The 16,728-nt window shown below is 48.1% G+C and overlaps 1 protein-coding gene across 3 annotated transcripts in view; it reads left to right on the top strand.

The window, feature by feature from the left end:
* Arsl (arylsulfatase L) overlaps positions 1 to 16,728 on the top strand; it is a 25,919-nt gene that overhangs the window by 408 nt on the left and 8,783 nt on the right. For 2 of the 3 annotated variants that reach the window (XM_015506865.2, XM_048784676.1), the window contains exons 2-6: positions 6,311 to 6,355; positions 8,467 to 8,628; positions 9,620 to 9,741; positions 12,975 to 13,097; positions 16,076 to 16,496. In XM_015506865.2, coding sequence (XP_015362351.2) covers positions 6,311 to 6,355; positions 8,467 to 8,628; positions 9,620 to 9,741; positions 12,975 to 13,097; positions 16,076 to 16,496 — 873 coding nt within the window. Of the gene's footprint in view, positions 1 to 6,310; positions 6,356 to 8,446; positions 8,629 to 9,619; positions 9,742 to 12,974; positions 13,098 to 16,075; positions 16,497 to 16,728 lie in introns of all 3 variants that reach the window. The other variant, XM_048784677.1, reaches the window with a different exon arrangement.

The following is a 16,728-nucleotide window of genomic DNA, read 5'->3' as shown; positions in this document are numbered from 1 at the left end:
TGGTGGGTTTGAAACTTCGTGCCCGTGGGGGCGGGGCAGGGGTGGCCAGGGGCAGCAGGGGCCAGCCGTCTCTGAGGTCCCGTCTCAGGGATGTCCACAGGCTGCCAGGACGTGGCCACCGAGCCCAGGCCTGGCGGGGACCCAGCACTGGGGGAAGAGCAAGGGCGCAGTTGCATTGTCGCGCAGGACACTCAGTGAGCTGAGTGACAGGGAGGGCGCGGGCTGCTTCCCTGCGTCCCCCTTGGGCAGCGGTGAACGTGGTGGCCACCGGCCAGCGTGGAGGGGAGGGCTGCCTCCCAGGGGCTGAGATGCAAACGTGTCCCCGGCAGAAGCAGGCCTTTGAGCTGACAGAGTCAAGTCGCGTTATCTTGACTCACTCTCCAGCCAAGGCTTGAGCTTTGTCTCTGGTCTCCAATGCAAGGAGCCGAGTAAAACCAACACAGCCAGACTGTCCTCCAGAGGCGTGGGCAGAGGGCCTTGGTATATCTTCCTGCGAGAAAAAGGGGAAAAAAAGCACAAGTGTCTATTTGATAAAGAATAAAATCCGACTTTGTAATGCCTGTCATAGCCACTTGATATAAGAGAAGCTGCATGCAAAACGTGTAGGAATGTAGACTCATAGCTGTGCACTGGAAAGTGACAGTATCCAATAGGTGTCCGTCAAGGTCATAATAACATTAAAAAGTTCCATTTTTTAACCACACCGTTTGTATTCTAACCAAGCATCCTTACACAAGAATCCAAAGTTTAAAAAAAAAATGCAAGTTTATGAAGTGAAAAAATTACAGTGAACTCGGTTTAATGTATTATTGAAGAAAAAAATTATAAGTGTAGTGTAGTCTAAGGACATAGTGTTTTGTGTTTTTTTTTTTGTTTTTGTTTTTGTTTTTGTTTTTGGTTTTTTGGTAGCAGTGATTGAACCCAGGGGGTGCTTAACCACTGAGCCACATCCCCCAGCCCTTTTTATTTATTTATTTATTTTAATATATTTTTTTAAAGGGCTGGGGATGTGGCTCAAGCGGTAGCATGCTTGCCTGGCATGCCTGCGGCCTGGGTTCGATCCTCAGCACCACATACAAACAAAGATGTTGTGTCCACTGAAAACTAAAAATAAATATCAAAAAAACTCTCTCTCTCTCTCTCTCACTCTCTCATATATATATATATATATATATATATATTTTTTTTTTTGTTGTTGTTGTTGTTGTTGTTTGTTTGTTTTTTAAATTTGTTCTGATTAGTTCTCCATGACAGTAGAATGCACTTGGACACATCCTACATAAATAGAGTACAACTTCTCATTTTTCTGGTTGTACATGGTGTAGAATCACCCTGGTCCTGTGGTCATATAAGCACAGGGTCATAATGTCCCATTCATTCTTCCCACCCCATACCCCTCCCCTCCCTTCACTCCCCTCTGCCTAATCCAAAGTACCTCTATTCTTCCCCAGCCTCCCCTTATTATGAATTAGCATCGACATATCAGAGAAAACATTCAGCCTTTGGTGTTTGGGAAATTGGCCTATTTTACTTAGCATGATAGTCTCCAGCTCCATCCACTAACCAGCAGATGCCATCATTGCATTCTTCTTTAAGACTGAGTAATATTCCTCTGTGTATATAGAGTTACGTTTTCTTTACTATCTCATCAGCTATTTTTTTTTTTTAATGTAGAGACAGGATCTCACTAAGTAACTGAGGGCCTTGATAAGTTGCTGAGGGTGGCCTCCAATTTGCCATCCTCCTGCCTCAGCCTCTCAAGCCTCTGGATTAGACGCCGGTGCCACTGTACCCGGCATGCCCACAGGATTTGTAAATACTAGAGCTGCCGGCATTTGTTGAACTTTTACATTCATTCAGCACTCATGGACTCAACAGGGGGACTTATCCTGCAAGCTCTGTGCATGGGAACAGCCCCAAACAGCAGCACCTTTCATAAACCTTTTAGTCGATGTTTCACGGGATCTTTTCTTGGCCTAGGCCGTGTTTAGATATGACCAGGACATGTCACAGTGTTGCAGTTGCCTACAGTACAGTAGCAGGCTAGGCAGATTTGCAGCCTAGACACTATAGGCTCTGCCACCCAGCCCCAGTGGGGACCGGGTGGTGCAGCCAGGTATCTAGCACAAGTTCCCATAGTTTGGCACAGAAATGAAAAGGCCTTAAGCCACTTCTTGTAAAGGCATCCCCTGGTTTGGTGATGTATGAGTGCCTTGAAATTCATATAAAAATATTTCTATGCCCCCCCCCCACTGCCCCACCTCATGGTAATGATTTCAGTTTGTAACCAAAAATCACAAAGTGTAGCAAACACTGGGTAGGCACCACACCTGTGCTAAAAAAAAAAAAAAAAAAAACACATTTTGCTGCCAATATCCATTGCACCAGCAAAATCATCGGCTTGTATAAACAAGTCAGGCCCCAGGCATCCTCTATGTCCAAGTCCAGAAGGGAGGTATTTTCCATGTAATGGAGGAAGGGTGTCGGGGACTCAATGATTGTGATCGCCCCTGGATCTTTCCTGGACTCAGTGCCCGGGCTGCTGATGCACTTTGGGAAGAGGTATCAAGTGGAAAACTTGGAATCCTCCAACCTCGTAGATCAAAAACGATCGAGTAGGGTGCCTACAGCCCAGGGGTGAAAAAAATTAATAAAATTTATTATGTGTTTCAGGTTAGCGAGGAGGGCCAGGTGAGGTGGCTCATTCCAGTAGTCCCAGCAGCTCAGGAGGCTGAGGCAGGAGGATTGCAAGTTGGAGGCCAGCCTTGGCGACTTAGACCTTGTTTCAAAATAAAATAAAGAGGGCTGGGAGTAGAGCTCAGTGTTAGAGCACTTGCCTAGCATGAGTGAGTGCCTGAGAATTCATCTCCAGCACAACAATAAAGAATAAACACACACAAAAAAAAAATTAATTAGAAGAGACTTTCTTTTTCTTTTTCTTTCTTTCTTTTCTTTTTCTTTTTCTTTTCTTTTCTTTTTTTTTTTTTTTTNTTTTAGTCCTGATGATGATGTGATAGAAGAAATTCATAACCAATATTACAATAGATGGGCTACATTAATATATTTCAAAGAGAATAAGAACCAAAGTCATTGCAAAATGCCTGCTCTGTCCTTCCCACTCTGGGAAACGGCAGAGATTGACCTTGTGTAAGAGGATAATTTAGAACTTGCTGTTTTTTAAGACAATGTTCTATTGACACATTGGATTATACAATGTCTTGCCAAAAAAAACTATTAGTCTTCAAAGAAGAGTACAATTTCTTCTGAATTGAATCATTTCAATACTCTAGAATATCCAGTTACCAAAACTTATCTTTTCCATGAGGCAGTTTCTTTTATGTATAATAAGAGAGTATTCTACAGTCTGGAGAAATTCAGATTTGACCTAAAATGGCACAGAGGCATTTTAGTTGGTATTTTATTTTAATGGTGTATAGAGGGTTTGTCCATGTATATCCATGGAACAATTTCAATATTTTAGGTATCCCTCTTTTTGTTTAAAGTAATTGATTCTGGGTGAGATATCCTTTTTTTGTACCAGGAGTTAAACTCAGGGGCCCTCGACCACAGAACCCCAACCCCAGTCCTCTTTCGTATTTTATTTACAGATAGGGTCTCACTGAGTTGCTGAGCGCCTCACTTTGGCGGAGGCTGGCTTTGAATTCACGATCCTCCTGCCTCAGCCTCCAGAGCTGCTGGGATGACAGGTGTGCACCACCGCACCTGGCTCATACCTGTGTTTTCTAAATAATAGATCCTAGGCGACACCTGGGACATTTTCTTCTACAGATAAAATATCATTGGAGGTGGTACAATTCAGTCTTTTTAAGACATCTTTTCCTTTATCAAAGTAGCTGAGGACTTTTTAATTTAACCTTTTACTACTAGAACTATTTCTATTTGTTTCATTTAACCTGTGAGGGGTTATCAGAGACATGTTCATTTCCTCTCCCTCCCTCCTTCTTTCATTAAATTTGTGTATTTAATAAAATGGTGGGGTGCACACCTGCAATCCCAGCAACTCTGGAGGCTGAGGCAGGAGGATCAAAGATTTGAAGCCGACCTCAGCAACTTGGTGAGGCCCAAAGCATCTCATCAAGATCTTTTCTCAAAATAAAAAAAAATGAAAAGGGCTGGGGATGTGCCTCAGTGGTTAAGCACCCCTGGATTTAATCCCCAGTACTATAAAGAAAAGATGCACATGCACTACACCAACACATTCCAACTGGAAATTTCCAACAGCATTTTTTTGTGTGTGCAATAAATAGTGTGGCAATATTCATTTCACACTGCCATAATAACGCCTTTCTGTTGAAGATCTTGCTGTCCAGAAAAAAGACCCCAAATCTCACTCCTCACTCCCCCACAGATACATCTCCTCACAGCCTGCTTGGTTTTCTGGTGGTCTTGGCATCTAACCTAAAGCCACACACAGTGCGCTGCTTCTGGGCTTCCTTAATAACTTCATGTATAATTAGCATTCTTCTTTGTTCCTAATGTCCATTGTCTTTTGCAGGAATCTGCTTTTGTCCCCTGAATGCGCACACTAGTTGAGCATCCCTCATACCAACTTCAGCATGGGCAGGACTTCGGCCAAAGGCAATTCCCCACCAGACCTCAAGGCAATGCAGACCCCAAGTAGTCCAACACTTACCATGGGGCTGGGTACATGGGGTGCATGAGACAAATGATCTCATGTTTAGACTTGGGTCCCCAAGATGTCTTCAAATGCAAATACTCCAAAATTAAAAAAAAAAAAAATCTGCAATCTGAGCCAGTTCCGGTCCCAAGCCTTTTGGACAAGGGATGCTCACCCTGTAGCTCTTTGGCATTCAGGTGAGGGGAATTGAAAGAGTCCCCTGTCAATCTGCTTCCTCTCCCCTCCCAGGTCTGTGGACCTGCTGGCCACAGGGCTTTGAAAGTCGTCTCTCCTAAACTCCCACCGGCTGGTGTGACCTTGGTGGATTCTCTCCTGACTCATTTCTGAGCTCCGGGTCCCTCCTTGCTCTGACTGGCCCCTACATTGCTGCAAATTTGATCTTTTTTAAAAAGGGCATTTGTCCAGATCACACCATTGCCCATGCAGAGGTAAACATCCAGATGTCACCCCGCTCAGCATGTCACCTCGCTCAGCACATCACCCTGCTTCCTCCCCATGTCCCAAAGCCCAGAGCCCACAAGTCAACACCAAGCTCTTTCTCTGTGGCAGACAGACCAGCTCTGCTGTCCCCACTGCCTGTGAGACACCCAATGCTCTGAGATAATGGGTCCCTCGTGCATCTGTGCACAATTTAAGAGAAATGGAGAGGAAGCTTCAGACAGGGAGACAGGACTTGGAAGCAGAGCTCCTGGGTCAGGTGCTCTGGTCTGTCAGCTCCAGGCCCCTTGGGGACAGTCAAAAACCCTCATCCCTGTGTGCTGGGAAATGTGTTGACAAAACGCTCACAGCCTGGTGTCCAGAGAACATCTGGTCTCTGGCCAACGATTGCACCATGATCAGGGAGGAAAGCTCAGGATTTCAGAGCATTGCACACCCAAGGGGCACACTGTCTTGTCAGGACCCACCTGGTTTGTGGGATACATGTCCCTCTGCATTGCACAGATACTAGGTCTCATAAAAGCATAGTATGGCTCACAGGTGTAAGCCCTCCTGTCCTGCAGCAGGCGGGTGGATAAGCAAACAGAGAACAGAAGAATGAAGAGAACTGCAAACTTGCTCTTCCAGCGCTACCAGGGCTCAGTGAGCAAGCCCAGCTCTCTCTCTCTTGCTCAGCAAGGTTTTGCTGACAGGAGAGTCCATTCATTCTTGAATTTTCTACTCCCACATTCTCCCTACAATAGGCAAATGGGCTGGTTGCAACAGGAACTATCTGCATTGCAAAGCCCCAAATGCTCCTTCTCTGGACCCACACAGCTACTTCTTGCTTCACCACTGAGCCACATCCTCAGCCCTTTGTATTTTACTTTTTAAATTTTCAGACAGGGTCTCGCTAACTTGCTTAGGATCTTACTAAGTGGCCGAGGCTGGCCTCTGACTTCGTATCCTCCAGCCTCAGCCTCCCACATTGCAGAGATGACAGCCATTCACCACCATGTTGGGCTTGTCCGCTTCTTTGATAGAGCGTGCCAGTGTGTCTAGACCCCGTGCTTGAGCATCGCCTCACGAGAGTTTGCCATGGTTTTAAGGTTCTTCTGGAGCTGATATCGTGAGAGCCAAGCTTCTCCACGTACCTCCATCCCGATCTTTCACCTCTAGGAAGGATGTGCTTCCTGCTGCCCAGTTCTTCTCTAACCCTTCGTTTCTCTACAGGAAACAGGACAGGAGCGAGACCATGCGGCGGATGGGATACTCATGGTAAGACAGGATGGTGTGGTCCCCGGGCCCGCGCCTGCGTTTCCTCCTGGCTCTCCCCAAATCCACAGATAAGCAAGGGGCCTCTGCTCAGTGAGGAACCCAGGAGACCTTGGAGCCCCGGGCACGGAGATCAAGATCAGTCTGAGGGCTCCAAGCCCCCGTACCTTGGGAGAGTTCCAGTCAGCCTCAGGAGAGATTAGACCCAAACCTGGTGGGAAGCGCCAAGGGCATCCGATGGCCAGGCGCCTGGCTCTCCGCAGCCCCTATGGCAAACCTCCTTGGAGACTCAGGGTGATCTCTGCTCTGCCACACTATGGAGGGGACCTGTTGCTTTACTATCTCTCTGAACTGGGACCTCCATCATTCCAAAGCCCACCTGCGCATCACGGTATCGTGGGATAAAAGATTCAGGGTTTTCCTCTACTTCCTGGCTTCACGTTACCAGCTTCCCCATGTGATGCCAGATTCCTGGGACCCCATAGACCTCCAGGAGCCGAATCCAATGCAACCACTTAAGAGTCTTTACTGCAAGCTCGAGCCTGGACTCACAACCGTTCCCTATGCAGTGGTCCCAGGGAGTGATCCCCGTCCTTTGTCCAGTGAGATTTTATAGGTTTTGGGGGGATACTCTGTCACAACTTCACAGCAAATCATTCCACACCGCAGGAAAAGCAAACAACAACTCTTAACATTGATTAGCACATTCACTGTTGGGAACAAGTTGGGTAGGGGTGATAGGTTACTACAAGAGGGGGATTCCTTTGAACTGATTGGTTTAAGCCAAGAGGGGTGTTCATGCTGAACTACATGGTTTCCCAACACGTTATCAACCACCATAAACTACTGGGGGGTCATCTGGCATCCCAGGTATTTCCCTGTCTTACACTGATTGGTGGTTGCTAGGGGGTTGCTATGGGTCCTCACCTAGCCTGACTGAGTCAGGGACACCTGGCAACACAGATCTCTCCTGTTATTTATAGACAAACAACTCAGCAGGGTGGGTATGTGCTTAGGAGTGCTCTGTGGGTTTTTCGAAGGACAAGGGTCATGCCCCCTTCCCTGGACGGGCTTTGAGGTAGAAGCTGGTTTCTCAAAAATGGAGTCACACCAGTTTCTCACTCCCCTCTTTGTCTGGAAACTTGCCTCATTTGGGGGTCTATATAGGGTCTATATGGGCAGGCCCTACATCTTCTTCGGGGTCTAGGGCTTGATAGTGGGTACACAGAACCATCATCTGAACTGTGTTTACCCTGTCCTTGATGAAAGCCACTAGCTTATTCACAAGTGGTCCTACTAAGGTTGACACTGGGGTAATTTTCGAGTAAACAGTAACCCTCAGGGGACAGTCTTCAACTTTCCAGACTCACTCAAAATTGGCCTCCTGACTCGATTTACCTATCTACTCTATCTATTTCTGGCTTCACCGGGACTGGCGACTGCCCAGAGCTTGTGTCTACTCAGTGTTCCAACTTGTAGCAAGGTACCCCCAACACACAAGTCCAAGACAGTTTTGCCATTTAAGAAAGAAGAACAAGAGTCAGGCGTGGTGGCACACACCTGTCATCCCAGTGGCTGAGGAGGCTGAGGCAGGAGGATCTTGAGTTCAAAGCCAGCCTCAGACAAAGACAGGCCCTAAGCAACTCAGGGAGACCCGGTCTCTAAATAAAATACAAAATAGGGCTGGGGATGGGACTCATTGGTTGAGGGACCCTGAGTTCAATCCCCGGTAACATCCCTCTCCCCCCACCCCCAGAGAGAGAGAGAAAGAGAGAGAGAAGGAAGAGGAAGAAAAGCCAGTTGGAGAAGGGGAGGGTGCAGTAGCTGTTCTTGAAAACAGATCCATACATTTTAAGGAAGCTTATATAAGGCTTTTTAAGTTGCTATTGCCATAACCATTCAACAACACTCTAGAGCCTCCGAAATTACTTTGAAAGTCCAAATAAGACCATCAAGTGCATGAGCAATTTTAAATGAAAAAAAAAAATCAAAGGCCTGGGGCATAGGTTCAAAGCTAAACCCTAAGCCCATCAAACCCTTAAACACTGACGCCGTGTCCCCCTGCAAATGTCTGACCGATGGCGCGTGCTACAGGGCTGAGCATGCTTATGTAGCCTGTGTTTCAGGAGCTGTCTGGCCATGGCCCTGGGTCTCTGGCTGGGAGGGACGCCATCCACCTGCAGGGATACAGCTGACTCGAGGCCCAACATCCTACTGATGATGGCGGATGACCTTGGCATTGGAGACCTCGGCTGCTATGGCAACAAGACCCTAAGGCAAGGAATGGGAAATGGGTTCTTGGGGACCAGAGGAAAGAGCAGGTCCTAGATCTGGTGATTCCTATGGGAATAGAGGGTCCTGAAGCCCCCAAATCTGGAGGCAGGGTCATCCAAGAGCAGGTGACCGCTCCTCCTCAGGGTGGGCTCAGTTCTCCTGTTGCTTCCTGGTGGTGGAGGGCACCCCGGAGAGACAGAGCTGGCATTATAGCAATTACCCCCCACTCTGAGCATCTGTTAACCCACCCTGAGGGCACAACCCCCAGGACCCAGTCACCATCCAGAGGTCTTGCACTCAAGTACCACAGATGTGGTTTTGGGGGTGACGTTTCCCACACAGGTAATTTGAGGATGCATTCAAACCTAGGAGTGGCCAATGGGGACATTCACAGAAGCCTGCACATGCAAACATAAATCCAACTCCAATCCACCCAGCAGACGATCTACTCCTTGGATTGAAAATAGGATTCTTACCCACCCACTACAGATGGAGGGTGTCTTGGAAATCAATTTTATTGCTTGTGAGCCCAAAGCCATGCTGAACTGCCCCTCACTCCCAGCCCCTCTTCCATCCAGCCAAGCTCACCCACTCGGGACTGATTTCAATTCTTCTAATGTCCCCTGACACCCAGCATGGAGCTGAATCTGCGGGCCCTGCTGGGTGTGCCTGGCCCGGTACCCTCACGGGTGTCCGTGACCTTGGACCTGCCCATGTAGTCCCTGACCGCCCAGTGAGAAGCAGCCTCCCGCTTCTGAACTGCCCATCTGTCTGTCTGTCAGGACTAGCAGCGCCTGGTGGACACGGGGTCCACCATAATTCATCAAGATGCTGTTTCTTTGAAGGTCCTGAGGACATTTAAGGTTCTGGATCATTCTTGAGCACATCTTGATGCACTCACTGATGACCAGCAGCTTACCCTACGCTAATGAAAATCCAGGTTTCTTAGGAGAACACAACAGAACACAGCACTCTTATTTTTTCTCTCGGCAGGACTCCAAACATCGACCGGCTTGCAGAAGACGGGGTGGTCCTGACCCAGCACATCGCCGCGGCGTCTGTGTGCACCCCGAGCAGGGCTGCTTTCCTGACGGGCAGATACCCCATTCGCTCAGGTCAGTCCTACTGTGAAACCCACCTGGGGAGGAACAGGAGCATGTCCACCCACAGCCTTCTCTCATTGACACCCAGATGGGGAAAGATGGGTCCCAGCCCACAGAGTTCTGCCATGACACTGCAGCCAGCCCTGGTGCTCTAGCCCCTCAGGGAACAAGGTGACCCAGGCTGGGATTTAACTGTATGAACATAACATTTTCTGTAGCAGGCAAGGTAGCGAATATTTTCATTTTTGCAAGGCACACAGTCTTGGGTACAGCTGCTCAACGGCATTTTTGAAGTCCTCTATGGGCAGTGCACTCAAAAATGGTTGTGGCCATGTCCTAATAAAACTTTATCCATATGTATTGCATTTTGTGCCCCAAAAGTTCATGTGTGAAGCAATGCAAGACAGTTCAGAGGTGACATGGTTAGAGGAGGAGAGGTGTGATCTGATCAGTGGACTAATCCACTTGAAAGGATTAAGTGGGTGGTGACTGTAGCAGGTGGGGTGTGGCTGGAGGAGGGGTCCCTGGGCTGTGCCTTTGGGGGTCTCTGTCCTGTCCCTGGTGAGCAGAGCTCTCTCTGCTCCCTGGTGCCCTGTCCTGAGCTGCTCTCCTCCTCCAGGCCCTGCCGCCATTTTGTTCTGCTCCCCTTGGGCCAAAGCCATGGAGTTGGCCCACCATGGACTGAACCTCGGAAACCATGAACCAAATTCAACTTTTCCTCCTCCAAATTTGTTCTTGTCAGGTCTTTTTTTTTTTTTTTTCTTCTTCTCTCCCACAGTAGTGAAAAGAACCAGCTGAAACAACAGGTTATGAAATCTTCTCTACTTTTTCCCAATTATCTGCAAAGGCCCTGGATGAGTCAGCTTTGTGACAGAAATAAGCTCATTGAGATCCAAATGTCTCTGTTGGGCTCAAGGTGTGGAAGGGCTCTGCTCCTGGTCCTTGGCTCCTTGGCTGTGGTCCTGTGGTGAGCCAGCACATGGTCACAGAACATGGAGGATCCTTGAAGCAGAAGGAGGGGTGGAGCTCCACTCTCCCCTTCCAGGCCACGCCTCCATGACCTCACTTCCACCCAGTAGACTCCACCTCTTAAAGGCTCCCTAACATCCTAATAGACCATCAGCTGGGAACCAGGCCTTTCACCCACAGCTTATTGGGGGGACACACCAAATCCAAACCACAGCAGCACCAATCCATTTCTCACTGGCTGGGAGTACAAAAGTAGGCAGGAGGCCATTTGCTGACCCTCCTATCACAGACGTCAGGTATACATTAGGCAATGTGCAAAAAAAAAAAAAAAAGAACTAAACAAATATGTTTAATGAGAGCAAAAATATGAATGTTTCTGAAACTCGTTCGTAAATTTTTGCCCTCTTAATGGAAAGAGAATGATCTTTGTTTCCTGTGGTCCGTGGGGGGATGTCCTTTGGCAAGATATTTTTCTCTTTCCAAGGCAGGGATTTCTCAATCATCTCAGGGGCCCTTCATGTCTTATAGATTATTTTTGGGCATGATATGTATGTTATTGTTTAGCTTAAAATCTGCCATTTGCAAGGGAGTTGGGTAGGAAGTAGATCAAAAATTCAGAACTCTGTGTATTGTCCTCACCATTTCTCTGCTCTTGGACTCTGAGGCTGAAGAATCTGCCCCAGACTCCAGGGGACACTCACACCCAGGACTAGTTAAGGATTTCCCAGGAAAAAGAAGCAACTGGATCTATCATCTGTATCATGTCCCCATCCGTCACCTGTCTCTGCATCCATCCGTCCATCTCTCTCTGGGCTGCAGTATTAAGCATCCATTCAACATATATCTTTATTTTTTGCATTCGGATGCTTTGGTATCATGGCCCTCACTGGCCCTCGGGGAGCTGACCTCTGGGTGCTGGCCGGTTCCTAGAGACAACAGCAATGTGCATGTGAGCTTGTTCTCCATGTGGAACCTTCAGATCCTCTGCCCATGTCCTCTGGGTGAATATCCCCTGCTCCCCTCACCCCATGTTCTGCAACCAGGAAATTGGGGCAGTGAGCAGCCCCTGTAGCCCAGAGCAGACCAAAATTATTAACGCTGTCAGATTTGAAAACATCTTGCTCTGCCTTACTTGTTTCTTTCCATTTAAAATAAAAATTTTAAAATGGAGGCATCTCCCTAAATTTCTTTCTCACTCTTCTGGCTACCCCAGTGCCTCCCTGACGGAACCCCATGCCTGGCATATTCCCTCTTCTCGCAAATGGTCGCAAACTCTACTTTCAGTGGTACTCATCCCCTGATCTGGTGACCCTGCTACACCTAAATAGCAAGAAAACCTTCCTTTTCCTCTGCATAGCTGGGTAGGGTGGTGCACTCCTGAAATTCCAGCAATTCAGGAGGCTGAGGCAGGAGGACTGCAAATTTGAGGTCAGCCTCAGCAATTTAGCAAAACACTCAAAATAAAAAAGGGTTAGGACTGTGGCTCATGGTAGAGCAACCGTGGGTGCAATACCCAGCACCCCCCCCACACACACACACACCTGTGTTGAAGTCAAGAGCTCAATGGTTTGCCAGTATATTAGAACTATCCAGGAAATCTTCATTTGTTTATTTACTTATTTTTGATACCAGGGATTGAACCCAGGGTCATTTAAGCACTGAGCCGCATTCCCAGCCCTTACTATTTTTTATTTTGAGACAGGGTCTCGCTAAGTTGCTTAGTTCCTCGCTAAGTGGCTGAGGCTGGCCTCCAACTTGCTGTCCTCCTGCCTCAGCCTCCCAAGCCACTGGGATTACATGTGGGCACTACCATACTTGACGCAATGAATCTTTCAATCATTCCAAAATCCACACCAGGCCAACTCCCTCTGCACTCTCTGGAGTGATAACCATCCATTAGCGTACCCAGAAGCTCTGCACATCATTTCATAGATAACTGTGAAAACTCTTTGGTGATAGCAAGAATTTGGAGAAATCAAAAATTCATTTTAAATTCTCATCCCTTTTCCATTAAATTCTTTTTCTTTTTTCCTTTTAGTGACCTAACTTGCACAAGACCAGACACCTTCTCTCCAGCATTGACATTTCATTATGACCTTCCCTGCCAAATATGTAGTTCTGTGAGGCAGGTCTTTGCAGGAAGGAACTTTTCAATGTAATTTTCAATAATGGAGAGTTCTACAGAATATTCTAAATTTAAAAGACTGGACATCATCATCATCAACTAAAAGCAAATACATAATAGTAACTTATTTCTTTTTGTTGGCTGGTCGAAGGCATGGTTTCCAGCAATGCTTTCCGTGTTCTCCAGTGGACAGCAGCATCCGGGGGCCTGCCCACCAATGAGATAACTTTTGCAAAAATATTGAGAGACCAAGGCTATGCCACCGGACTAATAGGTAGGTACCTTTCTTTCAACTCTGGAGCTCACTACTTTTCTTTTAAGGGTCTATTGAGCTCCAAATGTTTGGAAAGGCAACCAGTGAGGTCCCAGGTCATTTCCCAGATGACAGAGATGATGTGGTCTCCCAGGATGCACAGGGACCACAAGTTATTCAACAAATGTCAACTGGTCAGGTGTGGTGGCACACACCTATAATCAGCAACTTGGGAGGCTGAGGCAGGAGGATTGCATATTGGAGGCTAGCCTCAGCAACTTAGCAAGACCCTGTCTCAAAATTAAAAAAAAATATATATATAAAAAGGGATGGGGAGGTAGCACAGTAATAGAGCACCCCTGGATTCAATCCCTGGTACAAAATTAAAAGTCAACACATTCAAAAATAATAGTCATATGGCCAGGCATGGTGTAGTTCCAGCTACTCCAGAGGCAGAGGCAGGAGGATCATTTGAGGCCAGAAGTTGGAGGCCATCCTAGGGAACATACCGAGACCCCCATCACACACACAGAAAAATAAATATCAAAACAACATAAACTAGATGCTCATTGACCAAATGTTTGCATATAACTTACCTCGCTCTGTGCTTCCACAATAAACATGTGTTTTTCTATATGCCAAGAAACCACATTAGATATTGAACAAAAAGTAAGTAAATGAAACTTCAAGACAACAGACAGGGAGAAGGGAAAGGGGACCACAATGCCATGATCCTCACTTGTAGTGATAATTTTTTTTTTTTTGGTAGCATGGATTGAACCCAGGGGCACTCAACCACTGAGCCTCATCCCCAGCCCTATTTTGTATTTTATTTAGAGACAGGGTCTCACTCAGTTGCTTAGGGCCTCACTTTTGCTAAGGCTGGCTTTGAACTCACAATCCTCCTGCCTCAGCCTCCCAAGCTGCTGGGATTATTGGCGTGAGCCATGGTGCCCAACTCTGTAGTAATAATTTTTATCAGCAATTACATCAGTTGATCGTGGAGGACATGTCTAGCTGGTATGTGGGACAGAAAATCAATAGACCATTATGTCTTAAGGTAGACTGGTCTATCAATGCCTGGGAAGTCTCATGGAGTTTCCGAATGTCAAATACCCCATAGCACAAGAAGACACGCAATGTGGTTTTTATCAATACCCTCACAGTGGCTGCATAGAAGCCAAAAATCTTTCTTTACTGGAGTTGAAAGTTGAGCTCTGAAACAGTCTCCCACTTTGAACTTGGCCTCTATTATGGGCCTCCCACTCCCAAAGCCCAGAACTCTTTGTTCTATGTTCATTCTGGAAGATTGAGCTTTCAGAAACAGCCTGATCACTGTGAATACATCCTTCTTTTGTTATAGAGCACCGTGACCAGCTGAAGACTGAACAAGGTTCCCAAGGATATCAGGAGCTAAATGCTACATGAACCCCTAGATACCCAAATGTTTGGAGGTTCCACTCCTTTATATAACGTGGTACAGTGTTGGCATAGAGCGTGGACACATCCCCCATAGACCTTAAATCACCTTCATAGGACTTAAAATACCCAAAACAATGTCGATGCTGCCCGAATCGTTGCTACGCTCTGTTGTTTGTTGAGTACCAAGGAAAACAATTTGCCTGTGCTCAGAGAACATGCAAATTTCCCCCCTAACATTTTCTATCCATGATTGATGGACAGCAGGAATGCCAACAGACAATCGAGGGCTGCCTGTGGGACCTTATGTGGAAACAGCCTGTAGAGGATCTTGAGTGGATTGTCCAGATGTGACAGAGAACCATCCCCTGATGTTTTAAGCAAGCAGATTTATGGCAATCTGTCACACCTCTCACGAGAAATTCATACTCAGGGAAATGCTTCCTCTCGGGGCCCTTTTTCCCACAAGGATAAGGTCAGGTGGTGTTGTCATTGATGTCACAGCCTACACTCCCCCAGCTCCTGGGAGAGAGCTCGAGTAGAGCAAGCATGCTGTCATAGCCACCTTTCTGTGCAAAATATGCAGGAAACAACAATTTAAAGAAAGAAAGGTTTATTTGAGGCTCATGTTTTCCAAGGTTCAGTCCATGGTGGGTTGATTCCATGGCTCTGGCCCAAGGGGAGCAGAACAAGATGGCGGCAGGGCCTGGAGGAGGAGAGCAGCTCAGGACAGGGCACCAGGGAGCAGAGAGAGCTCTGCTCACCAGGGACAGGACAGAGACCCCAAAGGCACAGCCCAGGGACCCCCTCCTCCAGCCACACCCCACCTGCTGCAGTCACCACCCAGTGAGTCCATCCAAGTGGATTAATCCACTGAGCAGGTTATACCTCTCCTATCCCAATCATTTCCCCTCTGAAGGTTCTTGTAGTGTCTCACACATGAGCTTTTAGAAGAAGAGAAGTCTACTTGGGGGCTCATGATTTCAGAGGTTCAGTCCATAGTGGCCAACTCCATGGCTCTGGCCCAAGGGGAGCAGAACAAAATGGCGGCAGGGCCTGGAGGAGGAGAGCAGCTCAGGACAGGGCACCAGGGAGCAGAGAGGCATAGAGAGAGGGAGAGAGAGAGAGGAGCCAAGGACAAGATAGAGTCCCCAAGGACGTGTGTCCAGTGTCCTACTTCCTCCAACTGTGCCCCACATCTCCATGGCTCTGGGTTGGGATGAGGCAGAACATCATGGCCGAAGGGCATGGTATAGGAAGGCAGCTCAGTTCATGGCAGATGGAAAGCTGAGGGAAAGAAAGAAAGGGACCAGGGACATGGTGTGTGCTTCCAACCAACTTCCTCCAACCACCGTCTCCTAGAGCCCCCCCTCCCAGGGTCTATGTAACTGTCTTATATCTTTCAATGGATGAATCCATCCATGAGGCCAGAGCTGACCTAAACCAACTCCGTCCCTAAACCTCACCTGTGACATTGCTGCATTGGGGTCTAAGGCTGCAGTGCAGGAAGATCTGGGGCGACACGGCAGACCCAAACCATAATATATGTGATACCTACTGTTTGCATCTCCTACCCCCAGGAAAATGGCACCTGGGACTGAACTGTGAGTCTTCCCGCGATCACTGCCACCACCCGCAGGCCCACGGGTTCGACAGCTTCCTTGGAATGCCCTTTACCATGATGGCCGACTGCGCTCGGTGGGAGCTGTCGGAGAAGCGCGTGGGCCTGGAGCGCTCCCTGGGCCTCTGGTTCCAGGTCCTGGCCGTGGCCTCGCTCACGCTCACGGTGGGCCGCCTCACCCAGCTGACCAGCTCCTGGGTGCCCGCCATTGGGGCCGCCTTGGCTGCTGCTGTCCTCCTCACAGCCTCGCGCCTCGTGGGCCACCTGATCGTGCATGCAGACTGCTTCCTGATGAGGAACCACACTGTCACCCAGCAGCCCCTGGACTTTGACAGGGCCACGCCCCTCCTTCTGCAGGAAGTCTCCTCCTTCCTACAAAGGTGAGCCCAGGGGGGCCCGCGCCCTCCCAGCCCCTGACCACGTGCAATGTCCAGCACCTTCTTCTGTCATGTGTGTCTGAGGCCTGGCCCATCCCGGGCTCAGAAAGACCTTTCTTGGCGACATGGGACCCGGGAGATGGCCTGCCAAGCTGCGTACCTTGCACTATGTCCATAGAAACATGGTGGCCGTCCAGTTGGAATTTGCTGACTCAGGGATCAGTTGACACCCCCC

The sequence above is a fragment of the Marmota marmota genome, unplaced genomic scaffold, assembly GCF_001458135.2.
Source record: "Marmota marmota marmota unplaced genomic scaffold, marMar, whole genome shotgun sequence".
Lineage (NCBI taxonomy): Eukaryota > Metazoa > Chordata > Mammalia > Rodentia > Sciuridae > Marmota > Marmota marmota.
This window is presented reverse-complemented; position numbering and strand designations above follow the sequence as displayed.